At 41.3% G+C, this 20,698-nt stretch overlaps 1 protein-coding gene across 3 annotated transcripts; it reads right to left on the bottom strand.

Annotated features, from left to right (window-relative positions):
* Window positions 1-4,424: 4,424 nt before the first annotated feature.
* On the bottom strand, window positions 4,425-10,836 carry SVBP (small vasohibin binding protein). 3 transcript variants are annotated; one of them, XM_027108879.1, is made up of 3 exons: window positions 10,796-10,836; window positions 9,955-10,129; window positions 4,425-4,866 (listed from the first exon to the last, which is right to left on the bottom strand). In XM_027108879.1, the coding sequence occupies exons 2-3, from the start codon at window positions 10,066-10,068 to the stop codon at window positions 4,780-4,782; spliced, it is 201 nt and encodes a 66-aa protein (XP_026964680.1). In that variant the 5' UTR covers window positions 10,069-10,129; window positions 10,796-10,836; the 3' UTR covers window positions 4,425-4,779. The 3 variants fall into 3 exon arrangements, with proteins under 3 accessions (XP_026964680.1, XP_026964679.1, XP_026964681.1); XM_027108878.1 differs by lacking the exon at window positions 10,796-10,836 and adding an exon at window positions 10,423-10,760; XM_027108880.1 differs by lacking the exon at window positions 10,796-10,836 and adding an exon at window positions 10,492-10,760.
* Window positions 10,837-20,698: the final 9,862 nt, after the last annotated feature.

Genomic DNA, 20,698 nt, shown 5'->3' with positions numbered 1-20,698 from the left:
TTTTTTGCGCTATGCGGGCCTCTCACTGTTGTGGCCTCTCCCGTTGCGGAGCACAGGCTCCGGATGCGCAGGCTCAGCGGCCATGGCTCACAGGCCCAGCCGCTGTGTGGCATGTGGGATCTTCCCGGACCGGGGCACGAACCCGTGTCCCCTGCGTCGGCAGGCGGACTCTCAACCACTGCGCCACCAGGGAAGCCCGGATCTAACTTCTTGAAGTTTGCAGAACAAAGTGTATGGCAAATATGCATTAAATCTAAAATTAAATGAAAAATAAAAGTCCAATGAAGTCCACATTGCTATTTGACTCTAAAGGAACAGACAGCACCCTCCTCTTCTCCACGGCTTTCTGTTTGTATCTCTGTTACACCATTTGTATTTTTTTCATGGTTAGATGAATATGTCTGTTTCCCACTAGACTTTCAGCTCCTTGAGTTTACATTTTCATATTTCTGCTGCCTGCCACAGTGCCCCACACTCAAAAACATTTACTTTGTTGATGAATTGATTTGGTTGTGCATTCTAGTGAGTTATATACAAGGTTACTATAATGTAGTAAGACTCTTACAAATATACATGGGCTCAGACATTTTAGTGTGATGTCCTTCAATGCTGAACCCTCATTTCACTGATGCTATCCTTCATCAAAATATTTTAGGAACTCCAGGTCGAGAAACGTCTTCACATAAGCTCTTAGAGGCCAGCACCTAGCACGGTGCCTGGACATAGTAGGTACTCAAAAAATACTTATTTTACTCTGAACCAACCAAATTTAGTCCAAAAACCTAATATTCAATATTAGCCAATGATGTCCTCTTTTTTTTTTTTTTTTTTTTTTGCGGTACGCAGGCCTCTCACTGTTGTGGCCTCTCCCGTTGCGGAGCACAGGCTCCGGATGCGCAGGCTCAGCGGCCATGGCTCACACGCTCAGCCGCTCTGCGGCATGTGGGATCTTCCCGGACGGGGGCGTGAACCCGTGTCCCCTGCATCGGCAGGCAGACTCTCAACCACTGTGCCACCAGGGAAGCCCGTGATGTCCTCTTCTTAAACCAAAACCACATTAGCTATCAGATTTGGCCTCAAATGATTTTTGGCTATATCTAAAACTTGAACTACATTCAAAGGAAAAAGATGCAATTCTGAAAGAGGATTTCCATGTCCATTTTGAGCCATAGCAGCAGAGCTAAAATAAATATGTAGACTTCCAAGAGGACTGCTTTGAACGGGAAAATACACATTTGATTGTATAAATTGTACTTTGTTTATAACAATAATAATCATACTACATTGCCTCAAAAAAATGTTTAGGTTAGCAATATGAGGATAGTTATAGGTCAGCTAAGAGCCTCTTGACTTAACAGAGGGACGTGTGCTTCCTTCTACCTATATGAAAGTAAGGCTACACTTCTACTCTGGCTCTGGGGTCTCAGGATGCTAATGCTAACCATTCAATGTCTTTACGTCCTTAGTCAGGAATCAAAATAAAAAATAGAACTAAAATAGAACTTGTTATAAAATTAACTAAATAAATAAAATAAAATATTCTAACATATAACAGATCTTAGGAACAAGTGGGAAGGCCAAGACTTAGAAAACATACTTCTCAAGCATCTTTTCTGATAACAATGGTATGAAACCAGAAATCAACTACAAGAAGAAAGGTGGGAAAAAAAATCACAAATATGTGGAGACTGAACAACATGCTACTGAACAACTATTGGGTCAACAAAGAAATCAAAGGAAAAATAAAAATTATCTGAAGACAAATGAAAGTGAAATTTTGACATGCCAAAACCTATGAGATGGGGGCTCCCCTGGTGGCGCAGTGGTTGAGAGTCCGCCTGCCGATGCAGGGGACACGGGTTCGTGCCCCGGTCCGGGAAGATCCCACATGCCACAGAGCGGCTGGGCCCGTGAGCCATGGCTGCTGAGCCTGTGCGTCCGGAGCCTGTGCTCCGCAATGGGAGAGGCCACAACAGTGAGACGCCCGCGTACAGCAAAAAAAAAAAAAAAAAAAAAAAAAACACCTATGAGATGCACCAAAAGTGGTACTAAGAGGGAAGTTTATAGTAATACAGGCCTACCTCAAGAAACAAGAAAAATCTCAAACACTCTAAGTTTACACCTGAAGAAACTAGAAAAAGAAGAACAAATGAAGCCCAAAGTCTGCTGAAGAAAGGAAATATTAAAGATCAGAGCAGAAATAAATGAAATAGAGACTGAAAAGACAATAGAACAGATCAATGAAACTAAGACCTGGTTCTCTGAAAGATAAACAAAACTGACAAACCATTAGCTAGACTCACTAAGAAAAAAAGAGAGAAGGTAATGATAAATAAACTCAGAAATGAAAGAGGAGAAATAACAACAGATACCACAGAAGTACAAAGGATCAGAAGAGAATATCATGATCAAGCTATACATCAACAAACTGGACAACCTAGAAAGAATGGATAAATTCTTAGAATCATATAGTCTTCTAAGAGTGAATCATGAAGAAACAAAATCTGAATAGATCGATCACTGGTGCAGAGATTGAAACAGTAATCAAAAACCTCCCCCAAAACAAAATTCCAGGGCCAGATGGCTTCACAGGTGAATTCTACAAAACATTCAAAGAATTAATACCTATCCTTCTCAAACTATTCCAAAAAATAGTTGAAAAGGAGGGAGCGCTTCCTAACTATTTTACAAGGCCCACATCACCCTAATACCAAAACCAGACAAAGAAAACACACAAAAAGAAAATTACAGACCAGTATCACTACTGAACACAGATGCAAAAATCCTCAACAAAATATTGGCAAACCAAATACAACAATACATTAAGGATCATACACCATGATCAAGTGGGATTTATCCCAGGGATGGCAGGATGGTTCAACATGCACAAAGCAACCAATGTGCTACACCACATTAACAAAACGAAGTATGAAAACCACATGACCATCTCAATAGATGCAGAAAAAGCATTTGACAGGATTCAACACGCATGTATGATAAAAACTCTCAATAAAGTGGGTATGGAAGGAATGTACCTTGATGTATTAAAGTGCATATATGACAAACCCACAGCTAACATTATACTCGATGGTGAAAAACTGAAAGCTGAAACAAAAGCTTCATGAAACAATATCCTTACCACATGTGCTATTTTACAATCTATTATTTCATTAAAAAGAAAAGCTGGTCACAATTTATTCAACTGATTTTACAACCACCTAGTTTGCAATACTAGAAAACTTCTCTAGGATGAACTATATCCAGGGCTGCGACATGTTAATACAAGCAGTTCCCAACTAAGGATCAGAATCTTTCCAACCAATGCTCATATATTAATTGGTTATTTGAAATTTGAAACATATCCCATGAAGTAAGGTAGTTGGGAAGGAAAGTAATATTTACTGAGTAGTTATTAAATACATTATCTTACTTATTTCTCAATGAATGATCTTGAGAAGAAGAAAATATTATTCCATTACACAGATGGGAGAAGAGTGAGGCTTGGAGAGGTCAATAACTTATCCAATGCAGTAAAGATGGCTCTTGACCCCAAGTCATCTGACTCCAAAAACTGCTCTTTCTAGCATACTAATACATCATTTCCTTAGGTTTATGACAGCTTACTCCAAACCCCCATTTCTCCAAAACACAAAACTGAAAAATCTGCATTCAACCCAAATTCAGTAGGATCCTATAGAACCTAATTACTACTTATGGGGATAATCTATGTAGAGGTAATCCTTGACTATAACTTAGGCTCTCAAAACACATTCTCCACAGGGATAGCAAGCTCCTTAACTCCGCAGTTTATTCCTAAAACAAACACAACAATGGGAACAGAATTCTCAGTGACTTCAGAGCAGCAGGGAGACAAAGGAGATGGGAATTGCTGGAGATATTCCCAGCACCACTAGGGAAAATACAGGCATTTCCAGTGTGGAGAGTAATGGAGGTGGCAGTGTTGGCTCTTGTGCCCTCACTGAGCGATCTGCCTCATTTCCATATGTGTTCTGCTTCTAGGCCTGACAAGGTGAAAGATGAAAATGAAAAACCAAAAACGAAAATGGAAAACCAAAAGCGCCTCACTCCCCTCCCCCTGCTGGTACAAGCCTGCCACTAGCTGTTCACATTCATAGGGTGACAGGAATCCTAGCTTCAAGCCTCTAACCTGAGTTGTGGCTCATCTGGGAGCAGAGGCCACATATTTATACCCGTGTGGCTAAAACCTTAGGGTCTGCAGAGCTTTAGGCCCAGGAAGAATGAAATCTGGAAGCAGCCATGTTCTCTCTCTCCTCTCCTCTCCGCTCTCCTCCCGAAGGAGAAAGGGTCCCCTCTGCTCACCTCAACTTTGCCTGCCTAGTACGTTCTTTTGGACTCCACCATCTATGGCTAGGCGCCCCAACCCTAAAGTATGAGCAAACAAACACCCTATTAGTATTTTATTTGTAGTTTTGGAGATTTACAGTTTCACAAGAAACACTGATTTTTTTTCAAAAAATAGAAAAAGTTAAAAAAAAAAAACCTATTGTCTTGGAAGAACAGAACAAGTCTCTTCAGCAAGCAATGGGCCAATTCAGATCGGAGGAACTAGTGAAGTAAGTTAGATATAGGAAGTTCCGATTTATCGTTTCAGGAATAACACAAATGTCTTCTTGTCCAGTTGTGTAAGTTCTTGTCCAGATGGCTCCAAATGGGCCATCTCAGCTTAAGACTGGTAACACACAAACAAAACACAAACAAAGCCTCCAGGGTCCCATCGAGTGTGAACGCAGGGGTGGCTCACTCTCCAGGAGGCTGCATCTGTTTACAGAACTCATCAAACTGCTGCTGCTCCAGTTCTGTCATGACTCTGTTGAGGGCATAGATCTGAACGGGAGAAAAGACATGTTAGCAATGGAGGCAAATGCTTAGTGTATCTTCAGACACAAGAGGCTGTGTCATTTGAAAATGCCAGAACTGCATTGGTAACGCAGGGGCAGGAGAGGTAGACAGTAACTCCACTGGGGAATCAGATAAGAAGCAGTGAGGCAGGTGACTGATCAGGCCTTTAAAGGATCGGTAGGATTTGAACAGGTAGAGACTGGGGAAAGGACATAGGTGATGGGGGAGTGGATATTATGATTAAATAAATATAATGCAAAAGTACAGCATTAGTTCTGGAAACTTCAAGTATGCTAATATGGAAGATATCATGGGGCTTCCCTGGTGGCGCAGTGGTTGAGAGTCCGCCTGCCGATGCAGGGGACACAGGTTCGTGCCCCGGTCCAGGAAGATCCCACGTGCCGCGGAGTGGCTGGGCCCGTGAGCCATGGCCGCTGAGCCTGTGCGTCCGGAGCCTGTGCTCCACAACGGGAGAGGCCACAACAGTGAGAGGCCCGCGTACCGCAAAAAAAAAAAAAAAGATATCATGGAATGGGGTTTGGGGAGCTGGAGAAAGCAAGAAAAGTATGTTAGGGCCTTAAATGCCATGCCAAGGAATCTGGACTTTATCGGGCTGACTCTGGAGAGAGAAGTGTGCAGGGAAGCAAACTGATTATATCTGTGCTTTGAGAAAGAAAACTGGAGACCATGTGAGAGATGGAGTTGGGGAGGAGAGATTATAGGCATTAGGAGACACCTATTATAATAGTCCGGGAGGAGATAGTAGGAACATGACCCAGGGCAGGCAGTGGGGTGGAAAGAAAACTGTGAGAGACATTCTAAGGTGAAAGGCAGGGTGTCTACCTTATTGCTCACCTTGCAGTAATCAATTAATCCACCAAGGGAAGAGAAACAACATAAAGCTTCCACATTTGTATAGAAGAAAAAAAAGAAGGACCGTGTTTGTGTGTAGGGGATAAAACTTGAGTAATCAAAAAGAAGGGAAAAAAACCTGAGAAGTGAGACAAATAGAAAATACAAAATAAGAGCAGAAATGAATGAAAAAGCAACCGAATGTACAATAGAGAGGATCACCAAAACTGCAAGATGGTTCTTTGAAAATACTAAAGAAAACCCTGCAAACCTCTGACAAGACAGGTCGAGATAAGAAGGGAGAAGGCACAAACAAACATTATTAGAATTTAAAAGAAGCCATAATTACTGACACAATGGAGATTAAAATAAAACTTATGAACTCTGTGTCAATAAGTTTGAAAACTTAAATGATCAAAACTGACTAAATAGAAAGCTTGAATAATCCTACCATCTTTTTTTTTCCCAATTTTAAAAAATTTTGATAAGATTCTATAATCTTGGGACTTCCCTGGTGGCGTAGTGGTTAAGAATCCACCTGCCAATGCAGGGGACATCGGTTCGAGCCCTGGTCAGGGAAGATCCCACATTCCGTGGAGCAACTAAGCCAGTGCACCACAACTACTGAGCCTGTGCTCTAGAGCCCACGAGCCACAACTACTGAGCCCATGTGCCACAACTACTGAAGCCCGCGCACCTAGAGCCTGTGCTCCGCAACAAGAGAAGCCACTGCAGTGAGAAGCCTGCGCACAGCAATGAAGAGCAGCCCCCACTCGCCACAACTAGAGAAAGCCCACGCACAGCAACGAAGACCCAACGCAGCCAAAAATACATTAAAAGAAAAAAAAATCTATAATCTTTAAGTAAAACAGAATTCCACACAGTGATGAAAATGTCTCAAACAACAACACAAATGATTCTCAAAAAGCATAATACTGATAGTTAAAATGGTCAAGTTTTATGTATGTTTTACCATAAAACAAACAAACAAATAAATAAATCTACATGGATAAAAAAAAAAAAAAAAGATGCTGAGTGAAGAGAACCAGTCACGGAATACGGTAACATATATAAAGTTCGGAAACATGCAAAACTAGACAGTATAGTGTTATGCTATAAAATATTATTTAGGGGTACGCACAGAAATAGTAAATTAATACAGAACAGCAAGGGAGTGATTAGCATGAAATTAAGGACCGAGGGTACTGCTAGTGGGAAGGCTGGGGACATGACCAGAGTGAGGCCTGAAGGGCTTCTAAGTTACTGGTCATGTTCTATTTCTGTAGTTGGGTGTTTGTTTTATTCATCTTCTTTAAGTGCACAAACACATTTTATATATATTATTTATATGTATTATATAATTAAGAATATATTAAGTATGAATATATTTAATATATTAAGTATTATAAGTATTATGTATTAAGAATATATTAAGTAATTCATTAAGCAGAGAAAGAAGAGACTCAAAATGGGTCAAGGGTCCAAGCCAAGGAACGAGACTTTCAAGGACAGGATCACCAACAGTGCCAAATGCTGCTTCAGCTGCCAAATGGGCCTCTGTTCCCATTCACCCCTCTCATCTCTCCTTCTCATCTCACTTTCTGGAATGTGGCATCTATACAGAACTGAAGGGAAACTGTGTCTCCGCCTCCCCACAAGGGCTCTTGTCACATTCCTATCTTAGGAAACTGCATTCCAGGCAACACAGACAAAACAGCAAGGCAACTGTGGGGCAAAGCAGGGAGCAGGGGAGAAAGTCCAGAGACCTGTTTAGATGGCAGTCCTGCCCCTCTATCCCTTACTACCTAGGAATTCTGGTCCCAACACTTCACTTGAAGTGAGGATAATACTTTCTACCTCACAAGCTCATGTATGTGGTATCCCCCTTCCTTATTCCAGGAAGGATTTACAAAGGTCAGAGTGGGAGCAACAATAATGTACCCTGGTGTGAGGATTACATGTGGTGATGCATGTGCCTGGCACATCTGAGGAGCTCAACAAGGGCCAGCTGCAACGACAGTGCAAGTCCGGTATGATATCTTGGCAAATCAGCGCAATTCACCTTCAAGTCCGCACAATGAAAACACAGTGACTCCTGATAACAACCAGTCGCTGCCATTTCTGAGCGCTTTCTCTGGGCCAGGCACTGTCCTATGTGTTTTACATACATTTCTATTCCTTACAACAATCTTGTGTAATTGATGTTATCATCCTCATTTTACCAAAAAGGAACTGAAGAACTGAGGTTCAGAGAGGTTAAGTATCTTGTCCAAGGTGACCTGGGAAGAACTGGAATTTATGGAGGAGTTGGGGTTTGAAGTCAGACAAGTAAGTGTAACCTGTGGAACCTCACCGGCAGGGTGTCAGTAAACACATGAACAATGTCCTCAACAACATTATCGCTGCAGTGTGCACAAAGGACAGTTTCCTAGGGCTGTTTCTTACAGCGGCCCTCCAACTTTCACCAAAGTGCTGAGCAGTAAAACCGTCTGGGGGCCTGTGTCCAGGTGAAGATGGGGAGGTGAAGGAAAGAGGGGCACAATCTGTTAGAACCCAGGTCCACAGCTCTCAGACAGTCTGCCTTAATCCAAAGGCAGATTTCAGTTTATGGATTAATTTCAAACACACTATTAAGTTTACTTATTATGTTTATGTCGGCCTCCCCCGCTGAATGCACGCTCCACAAAGGCAGGGACTCCTCTGTTCCTACAACAGTGCCTGGCATGTAGTAGCAGTTCAATATTGTGAGTGAATGGATCAGATTAACAAAAATTTAAAGTCTGACACTATTAAGCATTGGAAAAGAAGTGAAGAATGAGAACTCTCTCACACTGCTAATGCAGGTGCAAACTTGTACATCTCTCTGAAAACAATTTGGCAACGTCTAGTAAATTTGAAAATGTACCCAATAATTCTACTTCTAGTTATATATGCCCTTCAGGAATTCCAGCACAGGTGCCCAAGGAGACATCTAAAAGTTTTTCACTACACCATTGGTTGTAACAGCAAAAAAAAACCCTATAAATTATTTAAACATCCGTTACCAGAAGACGGGGTAAATATACTAAAGTGCATTCATAAACTAGACTACTATTAGCAGTGATGAGGAATAAACTAGATTCTTACTTACATTAACATGAATAGTTCTAAAAAACATAAACAAAATAAAACACGTGGAATTAGTTTAATATAAGATTTTAAAACACAAAAGAACATTTTATATTGTTCAAAAATATCTACTAATATTTGAGTGTAAAAGTATAAAAAAAAATAGTGGTTGCCCACAGGGAGGGGAAAAGGAAATGGAGAAAGGGGACTTCAAATTTTTATGTAATTTTTACTTATCTTATTTAAAAAAGACTCCAGGCAAATATGACAAAATGTTAAACACTATCAATCTGGGGTACTGAGTACCCAGGTGTTTGTTATAATATTCTGCTTTTCTGTATTTTTAAATTTCTAAAAAAAAAAGAAAAGAAACAAGCAAAAGAAATAGAAAGAGGGAAGACTGCGGGAAGCTTTTTCCTGATATTAAATGCTAAAATAAAATATTCATGTAAACACTCAGGTTGATTTTTAAGTGCAGACTGAACAAAGGAACATAGTGTTGGGTGTAGAGCTTGGGCCTCTACTTCACAATTAGGAGGAGCAACTCTCCAGGCCAAATCCAGGACATCTGTACTAGGGTGTGTGACACTTGCTCTCTCTCACTCCCTTACAGGACCCCTCCCTTACATGTCCCTTTTTTTTTTTTTTTTTGCGGTACGCGGGCCTCTCACTGTTGTGGCCTCTCCCGCCGTGGAGCACAGGCTCCGGACACGCAGGCCCAGCGGCCATGGCTCACGGGCCCAGCCGCTCCGCGGCATGTGGGATCTTCCAGGACCGGGGCACGAACCAGTGTCCCCTGCATCGGCAGGCGGACTCTCAACCACTGCGCCACCAGGGAAGCCCGTCCCTTCTCTTTTTCCTTTCTTCCTTCCCTCAGGTCCTACCACAAAAGCTCTGCGCCAGGAGTCATCTGGAGGCTATCTGGTACCGGTCGGGGTTCTGACACGTGGCATGTGACTCTGGAATCTCAGTGATCTCCTCTGGAAACCTGGGATAACACCTGTTTTGGCTGGATTGGCTGGAGGCAGGTAGGGCTCCCCGTCACAGCTCTATCTCTCTATACCGGCATCATCTCCAGCAGACTACAGGTATACAGGCCCTCCTTACTCTCACCTCTGCTCTCTGTCTTTGCTTCAGCTCCTGCTGGGCTGATTTCTGCTTGGCCTTCTCAACTCTGCTGACAGCCTCTTTAACTTTGGTTTTTTCTTTACGTGCAGGTGGATCCATGACTTGGCTTCTGTATACTTCTTAGTCAGCTCCGACCTGGATGGTACAGAAGAAGGCGGATCTAAAAACAAAAAAAGAATGAACGAACGAACTTCCATTCACTAATGCCCTACCTCAGCCCCTTCCTTTGGCAGGGGAGGCAGACGGGCCGGGGGAAAAGGGCGCTGCATTGGAGGAGTAAGACCTGAGTCCCACTGCCACCACCTCGCTGGGTGTCTCTAGGCAAATCTCCTCCCCACTCTGAGCTTTAGTTTTCCCCGTCTGCACAATGGGACAACAGTCCATCCCCTAGCCCCCTCCCACGAGCTGCCGTGTGAGCACCAAATGCGAAGAGCCCTGTGAACGGTTTCCTACACTGTAGCGCGCTGCATCCAGCGTGGGACTGCCATAATTACGAGGACACCGCGACCCAGAGGGACCGACCGGCCGAAGTCTCGAAGCGGGTGGGCGGGGAGCCCCAGACTCGCGCGGCCTCCAGCCTCCGGACCAGGGCTTTCCCACCTCTGCCCTCCCAGAGGGTTACGGCCCGCTCGGCCCGAGGGGCCCGCCCTCCGCCACCGCCCCGCCCGGGCCCAAGCCCGGCCCCAGGAGAGCTCCCCTCCCGCCGCCGCCCACTCCCGGTCCAAAACGGCGGCTGGAGGCGGGCGGCGCTCGGGAGTCGGGGCCTTCCCTCCCGGGTCTCGGGACTCGGACAAGGGCCCAAGGGGGAACCCCCGCCTTCCCCTACCTCCCAGCCTGCAGTACGAGCCTGCCGCGCCTCGGACTGGGCGGGGCTGGGAGGTGGAGGGCGGACAGGAGCGTCGAGGCCCCGCCCACAGGAAGGGCTGCGCGTGCGCGGAGAGCGTGTCTGGACGCGCCGCATCGGTGCTGGTGCTGGAGCTGGAGCTGGAGCTGGGGCAGGGTCGGGTGGGTACCAGTAACAAAAGCTTTAACCGGGAATACTTTCTGGGACAGACGCTAGGCTTTGAAAGGTGAGATCTGAAACCTGGGACTAGAATTGTAACCCTCTGAGCCTCAGTTTTCAATTCGGAAAGTAGGGATGATGATTGCTGCATTTTTAAAAATTATTATTATGTAATTTAGGCAGTAAACATGGTCTATTTTTGCTTCTTTCCAATAGAATACATTTGATCACTTTTTTTTATACAGCAGGTTCTTATTAGTCATCAATTTTATAAACAAATGTGTATACATGTCAATCCCAATTGCCTGATTGCCGCCTTCTTGATTCAGAAGCTTGTTAGGAAGATCAAGTGAACTCCTGTTTACCATAGTGCTTTGAAAAGGGAAGTCGTGATGGAAGTATAAATAGCCAATATAAACAAAGAGAAATGTTCACGTTCACTGATAATCGATAATTTTAAAATTACAATTTTATAACTATTCACAATAATTTTACAAATTGAAATAGCTGGCTATCATTTTTCATTTATTAGATTATCAAGGATTGGACAAAATGGTAGATAAGTACTTTGACAGCAGAAATCTTGTACAGTCTAATAATAACAACGACAATAATAACTACCTCTCTTCTGGACTTATATTACAGGCACTGTTCATAGAGCTTCACATTTATTAACTCATGTATTCCTCATAATAAGTACGTATAATAGTGTGAATATATAATAATATACTATTATTGTTCCCATTTTACAAATAAGGAAACAGAGGCACAGAGAGTTTGTGACTTGTCCAAGGTCACACACCCAGTAAGTGCCCTAGCAAGTATTTCATCTAGGATTGAGGATAGGACAATGGCCTATCCAAAAGAAAACGTGTTCAAGCCTACTCCTTTTGTTCCTTTAAGGATTGGGCAAGAATTGAAACAAAGGATGGATTCTAAGCAACAGCGAAAGTGTAGCCCAGATGGACACTCATATTTTCAGTCAAAGTGTAAATTATCACAATATTTTGGGAAGCCAGTTTAACACAGCATTTCAAAAGCCTTGAAAATGAACACGACCCCACAAAAAGACAAATACTGCATTATTCCATTTCTATGAGATAACTAAAATAGTCAAACTCTTAGTAGAATGGTGATTGCCAGGGGCTGGGGGGAGGGGAAAAGGGAATTGTTCAATAGATATAGAGTTTCAGTTTTGCAAGATGAAAAAGTCCTATAGATCAGCTGCACAACAGTATGCATATAGTTGATACCACTGTACTGCACACTTAAAAATAATTAAGATGGTAAACCTACCTAAGGAGGTAAAAGACCTGTACTGGAAAACTATAAGACACTGATGAAAGAAATAAGACACAAACCGTTGGAAACATGTACTGTGTTGTTCATGGATTGGAAGAATTAATATTGTTAAAATGACCATACTACCAAAGGCAATCCACAGATTCAGTGCAATCCCTATCACAATACTAAGGGCATTTTTCACAGAACTAGAACAAATAATTTTAATATTTGTATGGAAACAAAAAAGAGCCCAAATAGCTAAAACAACGTTGAGAAAGGAGAACAGAGCTGGAGGAATCATGCTCCCTGACTTCAGACTATACTACAAAGCTGCAGTAATCAAAACAGTATGGTACTGGCACAAAAACAGACACATAGATCAATGGAAGAGTATACAGAGCCCAGAAATAAACCCATGCACTTATGGTCAATTAATCTACAACAAAGGAGGCAAGAATACACAATGGAGAAAAGACAGTGTCTTCAATAAGTGGTGCTGGGAAAACTGGACAGCTTCATGTAAAACAATGAAATTAGAATATTCTCCAATGCCATATACAAAAATAAACTCAAAATGGATTAAAGACCTAAATGTAAGACCAGAAACAATAAAACTCCTGGAAGAAAACATAGGCATAACATCTTTGACATAAATTGTAGCACTATTTTTTTGGATCTGTCTCCTAAAGAAAGGAAATAAAAGCAACAACAAACAACTGGAAAATAATTAAACTTAAAAGCTTTTGCATAGCAAAGGAAACCATCAACTGAATGGGAGAAAATATTTTCAAATGATATGTTCAATAAAGTGTTAATATCCAAAATGTATAAACAGTTCATACACTCAATATCAAAAAACCAAACAACCCAGTCAAAAAAATGGGCAGAAGACCTAAATAGACATTTTTCCAAAGAAGACATACAGATGGCCAACAGGCACATGAAAAGATGCTCAACATCATTAATCATCAGAGAAATGCAAATTAAAACCACAATGAGATATCATCTCACACCTGTCAGAATGGCTATCATCAAAAAGACACAAATAAAAAAATGTTGGTGAGGATGTGGAGAAAAGGGAACCCTTGTACACTGTTGGTGGAAGTGTAAATTGGTGCAGCCACTGTGGAAAACAGTATGGAGTTTTCTCAAAAAACTGAAAATAGAACTACCATATGACCCAGCAATTCCACACCTGGGTATATATCCGAAGAAAACGAAAACTCTAATTCAAAAAGATACATGCACCCCAATGTTCATAGTGTCATTATTTACAATTGCCAAGACATGGAAGCAACCTAAGTGTCCATCAACAAATGAATGGTTAAACAAGATGTGTTTTATATATATATATATATATATACACACACAATGAATATTACTCAGCCGTAAAAAGGAATGAAATTTTGCCATTTGCAGCAATATGGATGGACTTGGAGGGTATTATACTAAGTGAAATAAGTCGGACAGAGAAAGACAAATACTGTATAATATCACTTATACGTGGAATCTAACAAATAAAACAAACTAATGTAGTGACTATAACAAAAAAGGAACAGACTCACAAATTAGAGAACAAACTAGCGGTAACCAGTGGAGAGAGGGAAGTGGGGAGGGGCGAGATAGGGGTAAGGGATTAAGAGGTACAAACTATAAATAAGCTACAAGGATGTATTGTACAACACAGGGAATATAGTCAATATTTTGTAGTAACTATAAATGGAATATAATCTTTATAAATTGTGAATCACTATATTTTACACCTATAACATGTAATATTGTACATCAATTATACTTCCATTAAAAAATTTGTTTAAAGCTTAAGATGGTAAATTTTATGTTATGTGGGTTTTTTTTTTAACCACATTGAAAAAAAAATAAGCACAACTTTGACTCAGCAACTACACTTTTAAGTTATCCTAACTAAATAATCAGAGACGGTGCTATTCCTAAGAGTAAAAAACCAAAACAATGAAAATATTTATAAATGGGGTCAATTAAATAAATTATAGGATAGCTATAATGGGATTCTATGCAGCCAATAAAATGACACAGAAGAATTTTTTATGTAATAAAATGTTTTTATTTTAGTAAATGAAAAAGTTACAAAGAGGCATATACAACATAGTCACAATATTTGTTTTATTGTTTCAGAAAAGATTATTATATACACATGAAAAAGGGGCTGGATGGAAACACACCAAATTACAAATTGAAATTAAGAATGGAGATTATTTTTATCTTCTTTGTGCTTTTCTATATTTTCCAAAATTTCTACAATGAACATTTAAACTTTAGCAAGATTTATACTTTCTTTTACATTTTTGTCACATTGTACACTTTATAAAGTTCATATAAACTCTGGATTAGATTACAGCTGGAGACAGGGCAGAGACTTTGGAAGGCTTTACAAAGCCAACAGAAACAGACTGGATATAGGGTATTAAGTAGTGGAAAAGCCAAACTGGAAGATTGGAAAAAGAGTGGAGCCACTGATAAAAATTATGATGAGTTGGCTTGGGAAAGGATGAGGAAGAGGATAAGTCAGAGGTGTGTGAGTGTGTGTGTGTATGTGTGTGTGTGTGTGTGTGTGTGTGTGTGTGTGAGAGAGAGAGAGAGAGAGAGAGAGAGAGAGAGAGAGAGAGAGACAAAGAGAGACAGAGACAGAGAGACAGAGACAGAGCGTGCTAGTTTACACTTACAGGTGGCAATAAGCAAGACAATTTGTCCAGTAAGTATAGGGCTGCAGAAAATCACAGGTGTGTAGATACTGGTTTGGGATTCTTCATCAGGAAGGTGAAGGCTGAAGCCAGGAGGGAGTGAAAGTCCCCTCTCTGTTCTTCCTCCATGAGTTTATGATCTCTCTTTCTCTCTCTCTCGACCATCAACAGACGCTTGGACAGTCTACAAAATTCCCTGGTTGACTGAGTCAGTGTTTACATGAATATAACTATTCCTAAGAGTAAAAAAGAATATTTTTACAGTGTATACCGTACTAAGATTACATTCACTTTATTAAACAACTCTAAACAACTCTACAACTCTTTTTTTCCTGGAGTCAAAAATTGCCTACTTTTTTTCATTTGTGTAATTATCTATGCATCTACTGTTAATTATTCCATAAACTCTCCATCAGGACTATAAAACGTCTTTCTGTCTGGTCTCATGAATCCGATACTTTTCAACATTTTTTTCCCTTAGAGACATTCTTCCTTAGGCCTATCCTCCTCTCGCTCCAAGCTGTCGTCTTGGCTTTGCTATCCAACTGTTGTCCTGAGACTTCCCATAACCACATTCTGGGGACTTGCATCTCCTCTCCTGTACCAAATCCCCTGTCTCCTGGATATTCCTATTTGAGGCTTATTCTCTCATTTTGAAGGAGCTCATTCCCCAGTAACTTCCCCAGAATAAGTTCATGGGAGGTACATTTTTGAAACCCTGCTTATCTAAAGATGGCTTTATTTTGCTCTCACACTTGATTGACAGTTTGGCCGGGTACAGAGTTCCAGGTTGGAAATCATTTTCCCTCAGAATTTTTTTTTTTTTTTTTTTTTTTTTTTTTGCGGTACGCGGGCCTCTCACTGTTGTGGCCTCTCCCGTTGCGGAGCACAGGCTCTGGACGCGCAGGCTCAGCGGCCATGGCTCACGGGCCCAGCCACTCCGCGGCATGTGGGATCTTCCCGGACCAGGGCACGAACCCGTGTCCCCTGCATCGGCAGGCGGACTCTCAACCACTGCGCCACCAGGGAAGCCCTTTCCCTCAGAATTTTAAAGGCATTGGTCCACTGTTATTTAGCTTCTCATGTGACTAGACTCTTGAGAAGTCTGATTTATTCTGATTTCCTTTACTTCTTATGTAATTTTTGCTTGTTCACTTGTTTCTGGAAGCTTTTAGGACATATATTTTTCCTTTATCCTTGATGTTTTGAACCTTCATCATGATAAGTAATAATAATGTAAGGCTTTTTCAATCACTGCTCTAGGTACTCAGGGGTCCCTTTCAATCAGGAAACATACTGTCTTCAATTCTGGGAAATTTTCTCTCTGTTAGATTCCCTTGTTTTTTTCATCATTTTTCTCTCATTTTCCATCCCTTGGTTTTGTTTATTCTAACTTTATAAGAGATTTTTTTAGTAGTTACATTTTTATGTATGTATGTATGTATTTATTTACTTGGCTGTGCTGGTCTTAGTTGCGGCATGCGGGATCTTTTAGTTGCAGCATGCAAGCTCTTAGTTGTGGCGTGCAGGATCTAATTCCCTGACTAGGGATCGAACCCGGGCCCCCTGCACAGTGAATGTGGAGTCTTAACCGCTGGACCACCAGGGAAGTCTGTATGAGAGATTTTTCTGAAATTTATCCTGTAGTTTTTCTGTTGAATTTGTTCATTTCTGCTATAAAATTTTAATTTCCAAGTGTTTTTCCTGGTTCCCTGACTTTCCTTTTGGTAGCCTCTTGCTTTTGTGTTGTGGACTCAGGATCTTCTCTTATTTCATGTTTCTGAGGATATCAGTTGTAGTTTTCTGACATTTTCTTCCATTTCTTAGATTGTCTCTTGTTGTTTATTTTGGTCTCTAGCTTTCAAGTTAGAGACTTTCCTCAGATAATAATACTAGCTACCATTTATTGGGTGGAAAGCACAGTTCTAAGTATTTTACATGTTTTAACTAATTTAATCCTTACACCCAATGAGTGAGTTACCATTTTTATCCTCAATTTACCAAAAAGGTAGAAACTACTGTGTATAAAATAAATAAGCTACAGGATATATTGTACAGCACAGGGAATAGATCCTATACTTAATAATAACCATAAATGGAATATAACCTTTAAAAAAAGTGGTTTATTTATTGTTCTGGTGTATGAGACTATGATAAAATTCTAAAAAGTCAATTTTCCCGAAAATATCAAGAAAAGCGTAAAAACAAGTTACTAGTAAGGAGAATTCCTTGGTGGTCCAGTGGTTAGGGCTCTGAGTTTCCATTGCAGGGGGCACGGTTCCATGCCTGGAAGGGGAACTAAGATCCCGCATGCCACATGGCGCAACCAGAAAAAAAAATTTGCTAGTAAGGAAACTGGGACACAGAAAGGTTAAGCCTCTCATCCAGGTCACACAGCTCAGAAGTGGACCTGAATCTGATCAAACCTGTAGCTTTCCAGTTTCAGAAATCTGAGGGATAAAGAAATAAATTAAATGTTACTGCAAGAACGCAACTGGCCAAATCCAGAATGCAGGACATTGTACAAGACAATTTATCAACAGTCAAGGGTGTAAGGAAAACTTTTTTAAATTAATTAATTAATTAATGTAATTCATTTTTGGCTGCGTGGGGTCTTTGTTGCTGCACGTGGGCTTTCTCTAGTTGTGGCAAGTGGTGGGTACTCTTTGCTGCAGTGCGTGGGCTTCTCATTGCGTGGCTTCTTTTGTTGTGGAGCATGGGCTCTAGGTGCGCGGGCACGTGGGCTCAGTAGTTGTGGTTCGGGGGCTCTAGAGCACAGGCTCAGTAGTTGTGGCACACGGGCTTAGTTGCTCTGCAGCACGTGGGATCTTCCCAGACCAGGGATCGAACCCATGTCCCCTATATTGGCAGGCGGATTCTTAACCACTGCGCCACCAGGGAAGTCCCTGGTTATTCTTTTTAAATATAGCAGCTTGTACATGTCAATCCCAAACCCCCTAACTATCCCTTCTCTCTACCCTTCCCCCTGTGGTAACCATAAGTTCATTCTCTAAGTCTGTGAGTCCGTTTCTATTTTGTAAATACATTCATTTGTATAATTTTTTTAAGATTCTGCATATAAGCGATATCATACGATATTTCTCTGTCTAACTTACTTCACTCAGTATGACAATCCATGTTGTCTAGTATGTCCATCCATGTTGCTGCAAATAACATTATTTCATTCTTTTTTATTGCTGAGTAATATTCCATTGTATATATATACCACATCTTCTTTATCCATTCATCTGCTGATGGACATTTATGTTGCTTCCATGTCATGGTTACTGTAAATAGTGCTGCTATGAACACTGAAGCACATGTATCTTTTCAAATTATAGTTTTCTCTGGATATATGCCCAGGAGTGGGATTGCTGGATCATATGGCAACTCTATTTTTAGTTTTTTAAGGACCCTCCATACAGCTTTCCATAGTGGCTGCACCATCTTACATTCCCCCAAGGGTGTAGGAGGCTTCCCTGGAAAAGGAGCATTTCAATCACCTCAGATAATTACAGGTAGTTTTTTTTTGATGCAAGAAGAAACTTGACAAGTGATAGTTGCTTAAAGGTTAATGCAGCATGGAATCTAAAACCATACCAGTGAACTTTTCCTTTCTTCCCCTGCCCATCTTTATTGAGATATAACTGACATATAACATTGTGTAAGTTTGAGGTATACAATCCATTGATTTGATACACTTATAGATTGCAAACTGATGACCATAATAAAGGTAGCTACCACCACCATCACGTCACATAATTACCATTTCTTTTTTGTGCTGAGAACATTTAAGATCTACTCTTTTAGCAACTTTCAAATATATAATACACCAATGAACTCTTTACACTCTGTTCCAGTAAAATGCACCAGATTGTCTTGCATATTGGTGGCTCTTCTACTTATGCATAGTTGTCAAGACATATATTAGTCATTTAGAATTTATTGGTTCACTGTGCAGATATTTCAAATGTTGACACATTTCATTGTATAACATAAAAAACTCGCATTCACTAATGTCACTACCAATCTCATCAGAAAAATCTTCCTTTACTGGGAAACTATCAAGCTCACAGTAGCAGATAAAATTGCTAATTTCCAACCAAAATATCAAATCACTTTGGCAACAAATACTGTCAGTTGCTTTCCTTCGAGCGACAGGTGCCCTTTGTTCATTTTAGAGAAAACACCTGCCAAATACCCAAGTCTGAATAACAATAGTTTGTCTGTTGGTTATACTTTCAGATAAGAATGAAGTTCATGGAGACTTCCCTGGTGGCACAGTGGATAAGACTCCGCGATGCCAATGCAGGGTTTCAATCCCTGGTCGGGGAACTAGATCCCACATGCATGTTGCAACTAAGAGTTCGCATGCCACAACTAAGGAGCCCGCCTGCTGCAACTAAGACCCGGTGCAACCAAATAAATTAAAAAAAAAAAGAATGTTCATAGCAAGACTGTTTGTAAAAGCGAAAGCCCAGAAATAACCCTCACTTTTATCAATGAGGGAATGGACCAATTTTTGGTATATTCATACAATGATCTACCTCACAGTGTTGGATGAACGTCCCAGAGTTCTATCAATCAATACAGACAGATTACAGTGTCTTAATTTGTACTCCACCCAAAGCAGGGTGTGAGACAAACTCTTCAGTGCAAGAGTTTATTTAGGAAGTGATCCCAGGAATCAGAAGTAGCGAGTGAGAAGAAAATGATGAAAGGGACTTCCCTGGTGGCACAGTGGTTAAGAATCTGCCTGCCAATGCAGGGGACACGGGTTCGAGCCCTGGTCTGGGAAGATCCCACATGCCGCAGAGCAACTAAGCCCGTGTGCCACAACTACTGAGCCTGCGCTCTAGAGCCCGTGAGCCACAACTACTGAGCCCACGTGCCACAACTACTGAAGCCCGTGCACCTAGAGCCCGTGCTCTGCAACAAGAGAAGCCACCGCCATGAGAAGCCCACGAACGGCAACAAAGAGTAGCCCCCGCTCACTGCAACTAGAGAAAGCCTGCGCACAGCAACGAAGACCCAACACAGTCAAAACTAAATAAAATAATAAATAAATAAATAAATAAATTTATTAAAGCAAAGGAAGACAAACCAATAAGATGTGCATTATTGAGCTTCTGATGACAGTGGGCCACTGTGCTCATTCCCGCTGAGAACTCCCTGAGGAATTGTGTGGAATACAGCTCAGAACTGTCCCTCTGAAGATGTGGGGACTGGACCATTTTCCACTTACTTCCACCCCCCCACCCCCTGCCCCAAGCCCCATTGATCGATCCCCTGGGGCAATAACTTTCCTGAACTCCTGGGTTACACACAGGCTGAACAGCCTTCTCAAGCTTTGTAAAGCGCCCCAGTCAGATAAGCGAAGAGCTGCTGTGGTCTGCGAGGTGGCATGCTAGCAGCTTGCCTTCAAGTCTCAGCTACCCCGAAATTGAGTGGGCTGCGGGGACATGGTGTGAGCTACCATAGGTGTCAGCTAGACTCAGAAACTAATGTTGAGTGAAAAAAGGAAATCACAGGGAATTATGTACAACGTGCTCCATCTTTATAAAGTTCAAAAATACATAAAAGTATATAATGCCTGGTTAAGGAAACACATGGATATTATGCATATAAAATTATGGATATTCTGAAAGCAAGATAGGCGGGAAAGGGTTTATCACATATTGGGGGACAGTCAGCAAGTTTGTTTATCAGAAAGCACATGTCA

Source organism: Aethalodelphis obliquidens, unplaced genomic scaffold (genome assembly GCF_003676395.1).
Source record: "Aethalodelphis obliquidens isolate GAN/ISIS:26980383/991018 unplaced genomic scaffold, ASM367639v1 scaffold9, whole genome shotgun sequence".
NCBI lineage: Eukaryota > Metazoa > Chordata > Mammalia > Artiodactyla > Delphinidae > Aethalodelphis > Aethalodelphis obliquidens.
This window is presented reverse-complemented; position numbering and strand designations above follow the sequence as displayed.

What these genes read in the sequence shown, in the direction of transcription:
- SVBP (XM_027108879.1), bottom strand. Translation starts at nt 10,068, where the DNA reads ATGGATCCACCTGCACGTAAAGAAAAAACCAAAGTTAAAGAGGCTGTC. An exon ending in AGCAAAGACAGAGAGCAGAG is followed by an intron (nt 4,867 to 9,954) that starts GTGAGAGTAAGG and finishes TCTCCCGTTCAG; the next exon opens with ATCTATGCCCTCAACAGAGT.